Below are 16,581 nucleotides of genomic sequence, written 5' to 3'. Positions count from 1 at the left end.
TTTTTTAATTGCACGACGTACATACATACATATTTGTGTCAATTAGCCACCCGACATCACATGCACCTCCTACGCCGAGTGGGCCCCGGCCAGACCGTGTCGCCCGCCCGCCCGCCCCATTTTTTGCCCTCTCAAAATTTTGTCCCGTTGCGGGGCCCCCTCTAATTTATTGGAACCTTCTTGCCCCTCTTCGATCCAACGGCTGCGATCGGCCCCACACGCATTTGGGCCCCACACGCCCCCACCAACGGCCCAGATTTCACTTGCCCATCAAATCACCGCTTTCGGCCTATTTATGCTCTGTAACCAAACACACTCTCTCACTCCCATCTCATCCCTCTCTCTCTCTCTCTCTCTCAAGCAATGGATCAGAAAAGCGTTATCACACTCGCCTTGCTCTGCGTCGTCCTCGCCGGCGTCGGTGGCCAGTCTCCGGCGTCGGCACCGACGAAGTCTCCGGCGACCCCCGCGCCCGCGGCCGCGCCGGTCTCCGCCCCGCCGGCTAAGTCGCCTGCGAAGGCCACGTCGCCCGCGCCCGCGGCGGCGCCGGTCTCGGCCCCAGCGGCTAAGTCGCCCGTGAAGGCCACGTCGCCCGCCCCCGTGGCTTCGCCGCCGGCTTCAACTCCGACGGCGGCTGCTCCCTCCCCGAAGAAGGTCGCCGCGGCGCCGGCTCCCGTCGCCACCCCGGCTTCCCCGCCGACGGTGGAAGCTCCGGCTAGCTCTCCTCCGGCTGCTGCGCCGGTCAGCTCCCCGCCATTGCCTTCTCCGGTCATATCGCCGGCCGCGTCCTCGCCGACGGCTGCTCCGGAAAGCTCTCCTCCGGCTCCGGAGAGCTCTCCTCCGGCTCCGGAGAGCTCTCCTCCGGCCCCTGTGGAGGTTCCCGCACCGGCTCCGAGCAAGAAGAAGCCCAAGAAGCACGTCTCGCCCGCTCCGGCGCCGGCATTGCTCAGTCCGCCCGCGCCGCCGGCGGAAGCCCCCGGGATGAGCCCCGACGCGTCCGGCCCGGCACCGTCATTGCCCGATAAGGTAACGATCTTGCCGTTCTCGTGTAGCGCTCGTACTGTTCACTTCTCTGTTTCTATTTTGAGGTCTTTTTTTCCTGCTAAATTTTCCTATTCCTTTATTTTTTTTTAATGATTTTATGCATATTATAAGTTTTGTTGCCACTAATTAGATCTTTGCCATTAATTAATTAATTTATGGAATATATAGCGTTGACAGCTTCTTGTTAGGGCCTATTTATGTAAGAAATATTTGAGTTGCCGCATTCTGCAAGCAATTTCGTAATTAAAATCGTTCCATCTATCGATATTAGAAATCGTTTACAAATTAATGTTTGGAAATTCTTAGGCCAACATATCTAGGCATTACATTAGCGTGCATATTCGCAAGAGGCATTTTGTAAAAATTATTTTACGAACAGTAAAGTTATATAGCGATTATCAAGGCAGAAATAGAAATTTTTCTTGGAATACTGTAGGTCTTTGCGAAGTGTCATTTGCTAGGCTTGATCTACGCAGTCTAGATAATGTGCACGATTGCCTTCAATTATTAGACATGTTTAATATAAATTAGTTAAATTTTCGAAACATTTATCACAATGTAACTTAAAAAAATGATAAAATATGCAGAATTACCAAATTTTCTTAATTATTTCCATATCACTTGATCATGAAATTCGAAATAAAAAAATCTCGTTCCCCAATATTTTCGGAAAACTGATTTAGCATATCTTATTATTATATATTCCATTTTTCAAATATTAATAACACGCATCACAAATAACCATAATTATGTCAAAATAATTTTTACCCTGATGTGTCGGTTTCCAATTATGGTTGGAATCTAAAAGGACGGAGGTGAACTGGCTTCTTGTGCTTCGTGCCGACGCTGAAACTTTCGTCTTTTTCATCAGAAGCACGATGACAGCAGTCGGCACTTGTCCGAACCATATTTTCAACCCTTTTTTTTAAAAAAAAAATTTGCGATAAAATCCCTGAAAAATATATTTTTTCTCCCATATTTCTGTATTTCGATATACCCATTTTCTTTTCTTTTTTTGGTCGAAATATACCCACTTTCACACGACACTAATTTTTTGGAATTTGGACCGTATGGTATGGTATGGTATGGTATGGTATGGCATGGCAGAGTGGAGCAGAAACTGCGAGGAGCGTGAAGGCGTTGGCGTCGGGGTTGGCGCTGGGATGGGCTGCGCTTGGATTGGTTCTCTAGAGACGTTGGCCATTTTCACATTTGATTTATTATTATGTTGCTGATCTGATGTTGCTGTGTATGATATGAAGATTGGCCCTCACATTCTACAATTATTTGATTATTATAATGTCATCTGAGTGCCTCCTCCTTGTTCTACACTTTGCTCATATCTTGCTGTTCTGCATCTCTGGGCCCGTACAGTGATCGAGTAGTTTCTTTCGGTCGAGATGGATTTGTGAATCGATTCGGAAACGGATGAGGTTTGGCCTTGTTTGTCGTGCATCGGGCGTCGGGATGTGGCTTCCGATGGCCCCGTTTAGAGCTTATCGCATCGTCTGGTGAGCTCATGTTTTTTGTAAGATCGGGCTTTACCTAACGTCTTAAGGTGACCACGAGACTGTAAAATTAAAGAAAGCGACCCGACTCCAAGTACGGATGATTCGGGACCGAGGGGAGTGGATGGAGGAGTTTAAGAGGGTCGTAATTGCTCGTTCAGAAAACAATGCTGGAATTGGTGGGACGTGTTGAATTGGATTGATAAGGCTTGAGTGGCTGGGACAGCGACTACAGCGTACATGGAAATCTGTGATTGACACAGCAATTTTTCCTATGTTGCCGATTCCTTTTGCAACACCGACGGAGTTTACTTCTCTCCTTATGATTCTTTGTTCAAGTTTTGTTAGAACCATTCCGAGAGTAAAATCACGAATGCATTAGATCCATGTGGAAGAATGTACTCTTAAGATCGCATGGGGTGGACCGGTCGATGCACACGAAAATTGGCATGTACATCATATAACCCGCTTTACCCCCCCAAAAAAATCCCGTTGCAACTACTTCACGTCACGTCAAATTTAGGTGTCTTGTGGCCATCATCTGTACAATACAATAAATGCAATCTGCGGCATCCTCCTTCCGCTTTCATTATCAACAAATATAATCACGTATGACACAATGAAAGCATATATTAATAACATAGAAGGCTCGATGTTTGTTTTTCTCATGGCATGGGACATCCTAACCATTTTACTCGAGAAAGTATTTTAGGTTACCATTGAATGATTGACGTGACGTAATCGACTGATTCTAACACCCACGTGACAAATGACTGAACTCTGATTGATTTGTCTCTCCACGTCATTAACATGTCACATAACTACTACATGAGGTATCATTTTTTTTTCTTCAAATTGACCAGTTCACATGAATACATGCAAGCAGCCTCATTTATGTGTATCAAGTAAGGCTCTACTCATAGGGCAAAGACCATGGCCGCCCAAAGTACTTTAAGTGAGAGATGTTATTCGAATACAAGATTTATCGCATCCAAGTTAAGTCGTCTAATAAGCCATCTACCCCCTTAGACTTATTCTTTTTTTTTTTATAACTAGGGTATCCAAATTTCACAGCTCAATTAATCTCTATACATACATGCACATTATAATATCCAAGTGTATTGGATAAGGTTTCATCCGCAAGGTGGCGGACGTGGCCATTAAGGTCAATATGAATGACTCATTGATTTGAATATAGAATCTGCTGGGTCCGAACCAAGTACTTAACCACTCACTCAACATTTTGGACAAAACCGGCAACTCTAGCATATAAGAAACAGAAGGGATTGGAGTATATTTTTTACTCTTCGGGACAAAATATATACGGTGTCTTATTTATGGATTTTTATTAGGTCCATTGTCGATGCAATAAATAATTTATACATTCCCGTTAAATTGTTGACACGTGAAGCGATTGGGTCATAAAATGATGAGAAAATTATCAAAAAAATTATAAATCTATTGCAATTGTGCCAATCTAGTCTTAAACATTTTTTGCCAATTAAGTTCTAAATATTTTGCATATGCGCCGATTCAGTCAATCTGACCAATTTTAGCCGAAAATCGCTGATATGAACGACAGCCGTCTTACTTGGCGCAGTCGGCGTTGACGTGGACAATTTGTAAAATATTTTTCAAGATTTTCATTTTTTTTTCCTTTTTTCTCTTTTCTTTCTCTTTCTTTTTTTTTTCTTTTTATCTTCCTCTAGCCAACAAGGTCGTCCTCGCTGTCACCTCATCCAGTGTCGGCCGCGCCATGTAGGACGGCCGGCGTCCATGTCAGCGATTTCCAGCCAAAATTGCCCGAATAGACTGAATTGACACAAATGGAAAAGGATTAGTACTCAATTGGAAAAAAGAAACGTTTATGACTGAATTGGAACAATTGCAATAGGTTAAGACTTTTTTGATAATTCTCCCATAAAATAACTCCAAATACACGTGTCACTCATCCATCGGTGAACTTGTAAGTTTTTAATATGACGTCAGCGATTGATCTAACAATACTCCATTTTTTATTGGTAATTCTTCGTGGGGTTTGTACAAGATATATTTCTATATAATTTGGTTATGATGTGAACCATCTTGGTATAGCAAAAATAGGGCCTCGGGTAAGATTTCATGCCCATTAAATGTCCAAAAGCCATAACCTCAGACAGATCCATGTACCTGTGCGTCCAGGCCACTAATGGAATAGACTGAGGTCCATCAACAGGGACTTTGGCCCGTGCCTGAGAAGAAATGCCCGGCAGCACGAGATTGAGGTGTTTGGAACTGGAGGCACCTCCATTAGAGATGATCATTCGACGGGCTCGAAGATCGGGCCTAACGTTTAACAGATCGTACAAAATCGCGTTGTTACGAAACATTCGAATCATTAATTGTAGATATAAACCGTTGATCCGATATAAGGAAATTGTACATATATACGTGGAAAGAGAAAAATAAATTAAGATTTGAACTTTCTTCTTCGACCAAAAAAATAAAAAAGAGCTTTCTTCTACAAGATTACTCATGAGTTAAAAAATATTAAAATTTGAAGAATTGAAATACATGAGAAATGAAAGGGAATTATTCATGAACGCTTTTGTTTATTAATAGAATATTTACAAAATAACCGATCAAGGTGTAATACCCTAAAAATAGGAGACTCTATTTGTTTTATAAAATAGAATGTACATATATATCTGTGTATGTGTGTTTCGCTAAAAAAAAGGGGGAATATCATTTAAAATATGATAAACCGAATTGAATTGTTATGAAATGGCTTTTGGTGGTTTTGGACGGAAAAGTTAATGGTTGGAAATTAAAGGAATTTAAAGTGCATGTACAGTATACGAAAGGTTTTTTTTTTTTTTTGAACAAGAAGTAAATGAAAGGTTGCAAGAATGTTAATGGTACTTGAAACTTTTACTGGAAATGTAAATTTAAGAAGACATTAAAGATAAAAATGCATAAATTGTGCTGTCATTGATTGTGTGTGTGTGTGTTTTTTCCCAAAGATTATAGCATGGGCTTTTCATATCTTACTAATAGCATGCATGACAAACATTTTCAGATTGTGAATTCATAAATAACCTCTTAATCCTATTTGCAATTGTTAATAAGCAGTCACAAGCTCTTGACAAGATCTCCTATTACTTAGTAATGACTACTATCTACAAGAAATTGCAGCTCCCAAGAATACCAGCGTAATCACTCAATAGTTACGTGCTCGTGTCATTCCACCATCTCTATCTTCGACTATTGGTAGTTAATCATTATGTTCATTAATTGTGCTGCCTCAACACTTAATCAAAATCCGGGATCGCTTCCATCAATTTTTCTCAAGTTCTAATTAAGGCTCTTATCGTCAACTTCCCACACTATAGTTTGTCGATTTCCTCTACGGTCGACAAGTTTGTAATTTGCCGATTGTTCTTGTTCACTGATAAATTCTAATTTGACCAAACTTTACTTTTGTCGACCGAGCTCACTACCAGTTAATAATAAAGAGATGGTCATTTTTTTTGTGTTAACAAGAAACAAGTGCGTAAGTATCACGAGAAAGAAAGATTCATGTTTGCTTCCGGACAAGTGGAGTTGTTTTAAATTTGGGTGGAAATCCAGCACGGATCTTCGCAGGAATCCACCTCGACTCTTAATAATGACTTTGGACAACTGGCAAACAACATGTCTTCGCGTCGAGGGCAAACTTAGGTAGAACCGAGGAAGCCGTGTGGGACTTATCTTGGGAGCAGGTACGACCAGCTAAGGGCCTATTTGGCAACGTTGCCAAATAGTGAAAATTTATGTTTTTTGTTCACAGAATCAGTTTGAGAAAAGAAATCCATTTGTTAAATTTTTTGTGCCCGGACACAATTTTGCGAAAAGTTATTCCCAGAATCAGTTTTTGAACAGAATCGAGAAGCAAAAAAAAGTAGCTTCTTGATTATGGAACAATTTTTCCATTTATGATTCTTCTTAATTTTATTTTTTTGTTCTTCAGCCTGCCGCTCGCCACCCACCGGCCACCGCCGCCGACCGCCAGCTGTGGCGATCGGCCACAGGCCAGGGCCGGCAATGCCCTCGATGGTCCTCGTCGGTAGCCGGCGAGGGTCCCCCTAGCCGCCTGGGCGAGGCCGACCTCGCTGTCGCGACCGGCGAGGCCGGCGGCGAGGGCCGCGATGCCCTCGCCGGCCATGGCCAAGGAAGGGAAGGGAAAGAAAGAAAAAAAAAAGAAAAAAAAGAAAGAAATATTTAAAAAATCAAAATATTATTAAAATATTATTAATAAAATGAAATTTTGTGTAGTTACCAAACGCATTTATGTTCTTTTTCTATTCTAAGAATAGAAATTTTGGGCAGTTACCAAATACCTTCAAATGCCTAGTAATTGTTTCCGAGTACAGAATAAAAAAGAATCATTTCTGAACAGAATCTGTTCCTGGGTACAGAATGGTTTCCATGCGCAGCCTAATTGTCCCATAACTTTTTTTTTATAAGAAAATGAAAGAAATAATTTGTACTAAACGATAAAAGATTCGCGCTAATTGTGAATTACTGTTTAAGCTCGACTTTTACTTGAATAATTATCTTCTCTCGTCTTCACTTTACACTATCCGTGAGAGAAAAAAATTTGAGCTCAATTCTTTCGAAGTTTGAGTAGCTCAAAAGCCTAAACGCGCGATTATGTTTATAAGTAAAAGAATTCGTTAATATGTGTTGGAAGTCGAAAAGTTTTATTTGTGTAATTAGATTTATATAAAATATCAAAATGATTGTAATGTTTATCGCGCTTTCGAAACTCGAGCTCGATCATTGCTCCATTAATTTTTTTATCGATCAAGTTAAGTTGTTTTAAATCCATGCATGCTAATTGCTTGTGGCAGAACTCCATGGGGAAGCTGCATGGGGAGCTTCCTTTTTTCATTTATTTTTTGGTCAAAAACATAGGGAGCTTCCTTGACTCGCGAAAACATGGTCAAGAAAAATAAAAAATAAGAGTCAAGAAGACCATAATATACCAATAAACCAATGCATGCATGCATGTCGGTGAACCGCTCGAGGAATGGCTAATGAATTACTTAGCCCAAAAATTTAGCACGGACCCTCTCAAGTCCTACCAATCGCAACTTGATATTCGATTTAATCAATTTAAACATTCAAATTATTTCATTTGGGAGTCATCGCTAATAAGTTATTGGTAGGTCGATTAGACATCTAAGTAAAGTGGGAAACTATTCTTTTATTTCTTTATGATTTGAATCTGACAATAAATTCTTCAATTACTCACCAAGTTTGCTCACAATAAACCAATTTTTCGACTTGGCATTTTATAATGCAAATTTCGGTCATAAAGATTTTAAATGGGTTTGGCCAAAATTACATGCTCCCATAGGCTTAAGAAACCATTTATTTAAGCACACCTACCACCGGTCCGATAAATATGCAAATGTATGACCTTAATTAACTATGCAAATGCTCCTAATATTTATACCCACTTTAAACTAATATTTTTTTGTTTGGGGGCTGTGATCGATTTCTAATTTTCTATAATGGATCGGTAAAATTTAGGGGAAAATTTCATTTTGGTACCCAAAGTGGGGCCTTTTTCTCAATTTGGTACCCAAAGTGGACATAGTCCTAAATTGGTACCCAAAGTGCCCATTCAGTCTCAATTTGATACCCAAAGTGCCTATTCAGTCTCAATTTGGTACCTGAGTTTGCCGGCCGGTCAAATGCTCATTTGGCCGGCAAGAAATTTCTTTTCCACTCTACGGAACAAGATTTTTTACTTTTTTTCTTTTTCTTTTTCCTTTTTCTATTTTTTTCTTTTCCTTTTCCTTTTCTTTTTTTTTCCTCTCTTCCCTCCGCCGGCCACAGCCATGGCCGACGGAGGTTGCCGGCGTCGAGCGAGGGCAGCCCTCGCTTGGGCTGGCGAGGGTCGCCCTCGCCTGCATCGGGCGAGGGCCACCCTCGCCTGGGCGGGCGAGGGCCGACCCTCACCAGATCCGGCGAGGACGAGGATTGCCCTCGCAGGATCTGGCGAGGGTCACCCTCGCCGGCGTCGGGCGACCCTCGCCGACGTCGGGCGAGGGCGACCCTCGCCAGATCCAGCGAGGGTCGGCCCTCGCCCGCCCAGGCGAGGGCCGACAGCTGGGCGACCTCACGCCGGCCATGGCTGTGGCCGGCGGAGGGAAGAAGGAAAAAAAAAAAGAAAAGGAAAAGGAAAAGAAAAAAAACAAAAAAAGGAAAAAAAAAATAAAAAAGTAAAAAAAATACTGTTCCGGTAGCCGGAATAGTAAATTTCTTACCAGCCGGTGAGTATTTGACCGGCCGGCGAACTCAGGTACCAAATTGAGACTGAATGGGCACTTTGGGTATCAATTTGAGACTATGTCCACTTTGGGTACCAAATTGAGAAAAAGGCCCCACTTTGGGTACCAAAATAAAATTTTCCCAAATTTAGGTGAAAACAATACATGCATTGCAATTGCATTTGCATGCTCCTTCCACTCTACGTACAACCTGCTTCCGATCTGTTTAAAGCTGTACCATTAATTAATGATTTGATCCTTGTTTTTTTTTTTTTTGGCATTTCTTCTTTCCCTTGGATTCTTCTTCCTTGGTTCCTGCCTCCATTTTGAAAAGCATTTTACACAGGCCCTGTGGGTCAGCCCCTTTTTAAAAAGTCTTGTAAGAACTACTATAAGAACCCTAGTAGAGCTCTTCACAATAGCATCTTCACCAACTCAGAAAGCCTTTGCTCTCCATCATCTCTTCATTAGCCTTCTCTCTCTCTCTCTCTCTCTCTCTTTGCCCTTTTTTCCTGTTCAGCTCTCGCAGTTGTTGTCGTAACTAAGAAATATGAAGCTTGCTCTTGCAGCCCTCCTCCTTGTTTCTCTTGTTCTCAGCTCCTCTTTGCACGCCATGGCCGGCGGTTTGAGCCCACAACCTTCTCCGAGTAAGACATAAACACACATATTTATGTGTTCATCACATCCTTATTCATGAAATTAACATGATTGTTTTTTTTTATTCACTTTCGATTTCGAGTGCCACTCTCAATGTCTGGCTCTTGGATAAGTCGAATTCATGTAAAAGGAAGAAAAAAGAAATGAACTACGTAGTGCTAGTAATGTACAATGGGAGCACGGGTTGAGTGCTAGATACAATGATTGATTCAATGCACACGTTGGACTGGATTCCAAGTCATGCGTTTTGTTTTGTTTTGTCCAACAGGTTCGTGCGACACCAAGTGCGGTGCAAGGTGCAAGGACGCGGGGGAGAAGGACCGGTGCCTCAAGTACTGTGGAATCTGCTGCCAGAAGTGCCAGTGCGTCCCGTCGGGGACGTACGGGAACAAATCGGAGTGCCCTTGTTACAATGACATGAAGAACTCCAAGGGCACTGCCAAATGCCCTTGATTCATTCCATTCCTTTGTATCTGATGAAAATTCATTTCCTATTTATTCCTTTTATTCTGTAATATTGCCTTGTAAAAGCTTCTTGGGTCATTTCCTCCCTCAATAATAAGAAATATTTGGTTGGTTTTCACTTCTTATGTTGGATTTATACGTCCCTTGTCAATAACCACGTTTTAAAATATATAGAGGGAGTCGAATTACATATGATTAGGGATCGCCAAAAAGTTGTAACAGGGTTTGATGATAGTCAAGGGCGGTCGAATTACGTGTCAAAGAGTAGGACGAAGTGTAGAAAGGTCGATAGCTGTCAAAGATCCAGCACGAAGAGACGATTTTTTTTTCGTTTTGGTCGTTGACTTAAGTCAAAGGAAAATGGGAAAGTTGAAAAAAAAATGAGGGTTAGGAAAGTTCTGCACAGCAGCTATTGATCACTTTAATTAAGCTAAAGAACCGACCATGTGAAGAGACTAAAAAGATTAAGCAAAAATGGAGAATCTATATAATGTCTCCTAAATTTTTCAATCTTACCAATTTAATCCTAACCTTTGCGAGAAATTCCAATTTAATCATTCCGGTCAATATTCGCCACAAATTGCTAACTTGGCGTTCCAATCATTGCAGATGTGGCACACCACCGCATCGGTAATTTCCCGCCAAAATTGGCCGGAAAGATTATATTGAAGTTTTGCATTAAGGTCTAGGATTAAATTAGAAAAATTGAAAAGTTTAAAATTGAACAAACATGGACTAATTGAACAATTTCGCCTTAAATGCTTATATATTTATTAATGAAATCAGGTCAAATAACAAGAACCTAAAGGAGAGCGGCTCCAAGAGTTCCTGAGCAAATTCATTTTGAACCTGGAACATATCTTGTCGAAATCAGTTCTCAAGTTTTGGAACTTGGAACGTATCATTTATACCTTAGAATCGAATCTAGGGTCTACACGAAAACAGTCAAATTCTTTTCTTTTTTCTTTTCATTACCACATACAACGAATATGCAGTTAGAAACTTCATGTTCTTACAGTTCAGACTTCAGACAATCACATAACTTGTACTTATTTCTACGAGCATGTTTTTATGATTTTCCATACCTAGCAAATTTCACCCATGAAAAAAGTGGACAATCACAGGACCTAAATACATCTTCTGTGATTATCTCAGCTTTTGCAGTGCTTTAGTCCACTCACTATATTTTTTTATTTAAATTTTGTTATCATCAAATTACCCAGACACGTTTTCCGACGATCTCCTTTTTTTTCATGAAGACAGCTCCCATGCCTCCCCAAACTTGCAGGTGTTATGTACATACACATGATTTCACTTTTGCACAGTCAATGTAATGCAGAACCAGAATTTGCATGACCTATGCATGCTTTTACTATTATTTTTGTCGACCGAGCTTACTACCCGTTGATAATAAAGAGTTGACCATTTTTTTGTGTGTTAACAATGTGCGTAAGTAACACGACAAGAAAGATTCATTTTTGCTTCTGGACAAGTGGAGTTTGTTTCAAAATTTGAGTGGAAATGCAGCACGGATCTTCGCAGGAATCCACCTCGACTCTTAATAATGACTTGGACAACTGGCAACAACATGTCTTCACGTCGAGGGCAAACTTAGGTAGAACAGAGGAAGCCGTGTGGGACTATCTTGTGAGCAAGTACGACCAGCTAATTGTCCCATAACTTTTTTCATAAGAAAAGGAAAGGAATAATTTGTACTAAACGATAAAAGATTCGGGCTAATTGTGAATTGCTGTTTAAGCTCAACTAGTGAACGTACTAAAATATCTGTCTTCTCTCATCCTCTCTTTACGCTATCCAAGGAAAAAAAGAAAAATTTAAGCTCAATTCTTTGGAAGTTTGAGTAGCTCAAGAGCCTAAATGTGAGATTTTATGTTTATAAATAAAAGAATTCGTTAATATGTGCTCGAAGTCGAAATTTTTTTATTTATGCGTAATTAGATTTGTACAAAATATCAAAAAGATTGAAATGTTTATCGTGATTTCGAAACTTGAGCTCGACCTTTGCTCCCTTGATTTTTTTATCGATCCAGTTGAGTCCAGTAGAGTTCAAATCTGAGTGTCCAAATAGAATATTGTGCCATGAACAGTTTGCATTAATATATGTTTGACCAGAAAATAAAGAAAGAAATCCGTGCATGCTAATTGCTTGTGGCAGACCTCCGCGGGGAAGCTGCATGGGGAGCTTCCTTGACTCGCGAAAACATGGTGAAGAAAAATTAAGACCGAGTGTCAAGAAGACCATTATATACCAATAAACCCATGCATGCATGCATGCATGCATTGCATTTGCATTTGCATGTTCCCTCCACTCTACTTATTACAACTTGCTTCCAGTCTGTTTAAAGCTGTACCCTTAATTAAAGATTTAATCCTTGTTTTGTTTTCTATTGCATTTCTTCTTTCACTAGGATCCTTCTTCCTTGGTTTCTTACTCCATTTTGAAAAGCATTTTCCACAGGTCTTTCTGGGTCAGCCCCTTTTTGCAGTCCACTCTCTATCTAAGATAAAAAATTGTTAAAAAAATCTAGCAAGAAGTACTATAAGAACCCTCGTAGAGCTCTTCACAATAGCATCCCTACTAAGAAAGCCTTTGCTCTCTCCGTCATCTCTTCATCAGCCCTCTCTCTTTCCCTCTAATCTTTTCCCCTTTTCCTGTTTAGCTCTCGCAGTTGTTGTCGTAACTAAGAAATATGAAGCTTGCTCTTGCAACCCTCCTCCTTGTTTCCCTTGTTCTTAGCTCCTCTTTGCATGCCATGGCCGACGATCTCATTCCGAAGCCCGCTCCAAGTAAGACATAAACATGCATATTTACTTGTTCATAACATTCTTATTCAATAAATTGACGTGACTATTTTTTTTTATTCACTTTCGACTCAGAGTGCCTCTCTCAATTACTGGCTCTTGGATAAGTCGAATTCATGTAAAAGGAAGAAAACAAAATGAACTTCCTAGTGCTAGTAATGTGCAATGGGAGTATGCGACGAGTCTTAGATACAGTGATTGATTCGATGCACACGTTGGAGCGGATTCCAAATCATGCATTTTCTTTTGTTTCATCTTACAGGTTCATGCGACACCAAGTGCGACGCGAGGTGCAAGGACGCAAAGGAGAAGGAACGGTGCCTCAAGTACTGTGGAATCTGCTGCAATAAGTGCCAGTGTGTGCCATCAGGGACGTATGGGAACAAATCGGAGTGCCCTTGTTACAATGACATGAAGGACTCCAAGGGAACTTCCAAATGCCCTTGATTCATTTTATTCCTTTGTATCTGATGAAAGTTCATTTCATATTATTCTTTTGATTATGTAATATTGCGTTTTAAGAGCTTCTTGGATCATTTTCTCACTCAATAATAAGAAATATTTGGTTGGTTCTCATTTCCTAAGTTGGATTTATACGTCACTTGTCAATGACCACGTTTTAAAATATATAGAGAGGGAGTAAAATTACATATGATAATTTATTAATAAAATCAGGTCAACTAACATATGAACCTAGGGATAAGTGGTTCCAAGGCAAGTTCATTTGAAACTTGGAACCTATCATGTATACCTTGAAATCGAATACAAGGTTAGTTTCATGGTTTACCCAGAAAACGACCAATTCCTTCCTTTTTGTTTCATTTTTAGAAAGCTCACACACAACAAATATGTAGTTAAAAAGTTCACATTCTTACTGTTCGGACAATCACATAATTTACACTTAATTCTACGAGCTTGTTTTTACGATTTTCTATACTTAGCAAATTTCACCCATGAAAAATGTGGACAATCATCTCAACTTCTGCAATACTTTAGTCCACTCAGTAAATATTTTTTATTTTAAATGTTGTTATCATTAAATTACTTAGACACATTTTCCGACAATCTCCTTTTTTTATGAAGGACAACTCCCATGCCTCTCCAGTACACATGATTTCACTGATGCACAATCGATCTAATGCAGAACCAGAATTTGGAAGACCTATGTATGCTTCTACTATTACAGTTTTAGAAAAATATCTCTAAACATATAAAGATGTACTCCCCTTAAGTATTGGAGCGTTTAGATTCGGTTCTCCAATTCCCATTCCAGTTTGGTTTGGTTCGGTTCCTGCATAGGAACCAAGAACCGAACCACACAATTAAGGTTCCAAAAATTTTGAACAAGCAATCAGATCCATTCCCATTGAAACTTGGAACCGGACCGGTTCTCACGGCTGGTTCATTCCAGTTTCTAGTTCTACTCACCCCTACAAGAACCATTGACCATTTTTGCCTACTATAGTCCACATCCCTAAATTTACTGTTGATTTATAAGAAAATGGCTTGAATTAGCTACAGGCCGAGCGGCCATTAGATACTGTCAGCTAGGTGGTAACCATTGATAGGAGCAGAGGTGAATCCAGCCACATCTTGTAATATTCCCACCATTCAAATAGAAAGATCCAATTATTTCAATTTAACGCTCTCTCTTTTTTTGTTAATTTGAGCAGTTCAAAGGCCTCCACCAAGCTCGCCGCCTCCGTCGCATGTGATAATCGTCAGTCGTCACTATCTAGTGGTCACTCATTGTCACTTACCTTAAGATGATTATACAAAAAGTCATAAACTTATTGTAAAGCAGCCAATTTAGTCATAAACAGTATCAATTTAGTCTAAACATTTTGACGAACTAATTTAGTCCTAAATCTTTCTTTGTGTCAATTGAGAACTAAAATTTTTAAATATTTGCCAATTTAGTGCTAAACATATTATTTAGATATTTGGTTGGAAGGACTACATTAACAAATGGTCAAAACGTTTATGACTAAATTAATTGGTAATTCACTAAAAGGTTTATGACCAAATTGACATAATTAAAAGATTTACGACTGAATTGGCTTCAATAAAATAGGTTTGTGACGTTTTGGACAATTTTCCCCACTTACCAATGCTTCTCGATCTCTCTCTTTCCTTCCGTCGTTGTAGAGAGCGAGGTCCATGACCTGAGGAGTTCGGGGTGTTAACCTTGACTATGCTCGAAGGCAACCAGCAACCTCAAATCCGAGGGCCTCTAATTTATTGGAACCTTACGAACATTTTTACACCATTTTGGATAGCGTTAAGTGCGGAGAAGAAAAGATAGATATTTAAGTATGCTTACCCGTCGAGCTTATCGGTAATTCACAATTAGCATAATCGAAAGGATTACGACTGAATTGGTAATGAATAATTTGCATTAATATGTATTTGACCAGAAAAAAAGGAAAAAAAAAAAACAGAGCAAATGCATGCTAATTGCTTGTGGCAGACCTCCATGGGGAAGCTGCACGGGGAGCTTCCTTGACTCGTGATAACATGGTCAAGAAAAATAAAGAATGAGACTCAAGAAGACCATGATATACCAGTAAACCCATGCATGCATGCATTGCATTTGCATGTTCCCTCCACTCTACTTATTACAACTTGCTTCCAGTCTGTTTATAGCTGTACCCTTAATTAAAGATTTAATCCTTGTTTTGTTTTCTATTGCATTTCTTCTTTCACTAGAATCCTTCTTCCTTGGTTTCTCACTCCATTTTGAAAAGCATTTTCCACAGGTCTTTCTGGGTCAGCCCCTTTTTGCAGTCCACTCTCTATCTAAGATAAAAAATTATTAAAAAAATCTTGCAAGAACTACTATAAGAACCCTCGTAGAGCTCTTCACAATGGCATCGCCTACTGAGAAAGCCTTAGCTCTGTCCATCATCTCTTCATTAGCCTTATCTCTCTCTCTCCCCCCCTTTTTCCTCTTTAGCTCTCCCAGTTGTCATAACTAAGAAATATGAAGCTTTCTCTTGCAACCCTTCTCCTTGTTTCTCTTGTTCTCAGCTCCTCTTTGAACGCCATGGCCGACGATCTGAGTCCGCAACCCTCTCCAAGTAAGACATAAACACACATATTTACGTGTTCGTAACATTCTTATTCATGAAATTGGCATGATTGTGTTTTTTTATTCACTTTCGACTCCGAGTGCCACTTTTAATGACTGGCTCTTGGATAAGTCGAATTCATGTAAAAGAAAGAAAAAAGAAATGAACTACCTAGTGCTAGTAATGTACAATGGGAGCATGCGATGAGTCTTAGATACAATGATTGATTTGATGCACACGTTGGCGTGGATTCCAAATCATGCGTTTTCTTTTGTTTCGTCCAACAGGTTCGTGCGACATCAAGTGCGACGCGAGATGCAAGGACGTGAAGGAGAAGGACCGGTGCCTCAAGTACTGCGGAATCTGCTGTGGGAAGTGTCAGTGCGTGCCGTCGGGGACGTATGGGAACAAATCGGAGTGTCCTTGTTACGATGACATGAAGAACTCCAAGGGCACTGCCAAATGCCCTTGATTCATTCCATTCCTTTGTACATGATGAAAGTTTATTTCATATGATTCCTTGATTCTGTAATATTGGATGCTTCTTGGATCATTTTCTCCCTCAATAATAAGAAATATTTGATTGGTTTTCATTTCCTATGTTGGATTTCTACGTCCCTCACCAAAGATCACGTTTTAAAATATATATATAGAGAGAGAGTCGACTTACATATGATAAATTTATTAAGAAAATCAAGTCAACTAACATAAGAA

The 16,581-nt window shown here is 40.1% G+C and overlaps 4 protein-coding genes across 5 annotated transcripts; all 4 read left to right on the top strand.

The window, feature by feature from the left end:
• The first annotated feature begins 321 nt into the window (after positions 1-321).
• LOC130137110 (lysine-rich arabinogalactan protein 18-like) lies at positions 322-2,373 on the top strand. Of its 2 annotated transcripts, XM_056307854.1 has the most exons (3): positions 322-519; positions 583-1,026; positions 2,152-2,373. In XM_056307854.1, the coding sequence occupies exons 1-3, from the start codon at positions 364-366 to the stop codon at positions 2,233-2,235; spliced, it is 684 nt and encodes a 227-aa protein (XP_056163829.1). In that variant the 5' UTR covers positions 322-363; the 3' UTR covers positions 2,236-2,373. The 2 variants fall into 2 exon arrangements, with proteins under 2 accessions (XP_056163829.1, XP_056163828.1); XM_056307853.1 differs by having other exon boundaries at positions 322-1,026.
• Positions 2,374-9,313: 6,940 nt separating this feature from the next.
• On the top strand, positions 9,314-10,064 carry LOC130137131 (peamaclein-like). Its single transcript, XM_056307892.1, has 2 exons — positions 9,314-9,498; positions 9,777-10,064. The coding sequence occupies exons 1-2, from the start codon at positions 9,402-9,404 to the stop codon at positions 9,959-9,961; spliced, it is 282 nt and encodes a 93-aa protein (XP_056163867.1). The 5' UTR covers positions 9,314-9,401; the 3' UTR covers positions 9,962-10,064.
• A 2,620-nt stretch (positions 10,065-12,684) lies between these two features.
• Positions 12,685-13,243, top strand: LOC130137133 (peamaclein-like). Its single transcript, XM_056307895.1, has 2 exons — positions 12,685-12,781; positions 13,059-13,243. Exons 1-2 carry the CDS (start codon positions 12,685-12,687, stop codon positions 13,241-13,243), a joined length of 282 nt encoding a protein of 93 aa, XP_056163870.1.
• A 2,536-nt stretch (positions 13,244-15,779) lies between these two features.
• Positions 15,780-16,339, top strand: LOC115668247 (peamaclein-like). Its single transcript, XM_030589726.2, has 2 exons — positions 15,780-15,876; positions 16,155-16,339. Exons 1-2 carry the CDS (start codon positions 15,780-15,782, stop codon positions 16,337-16,339), a joined length of 282 nt encoding a protein of 93 aa, XP_030445586.1.
• The last annotated feature ends 242 nt before the right edge of the window (positions 16,340-16,581 follow it).

Source organism: Syzygium oleosum, unplaced genomic scaffold (assembly GCF_021117445.2).
Source record: "Syzygium oleosum isolate NSW1041296 unplaced genomic scaffold, Sole_v2.1 Sole_v2.61, whole genome shotgun sequence".
Lineage (NCBI taxonomy): Eukaryota > Viridiplantae > Streptophyta > Magnoliopsida > Myrtales > Myrtaceae > Syzygium > Syzygium oleosum.
The sequence above is the reverse complement of the archived record's forward strand: the minus strand, read 5'-3'. Positions and strand labels throughout refer to the sequence as shown.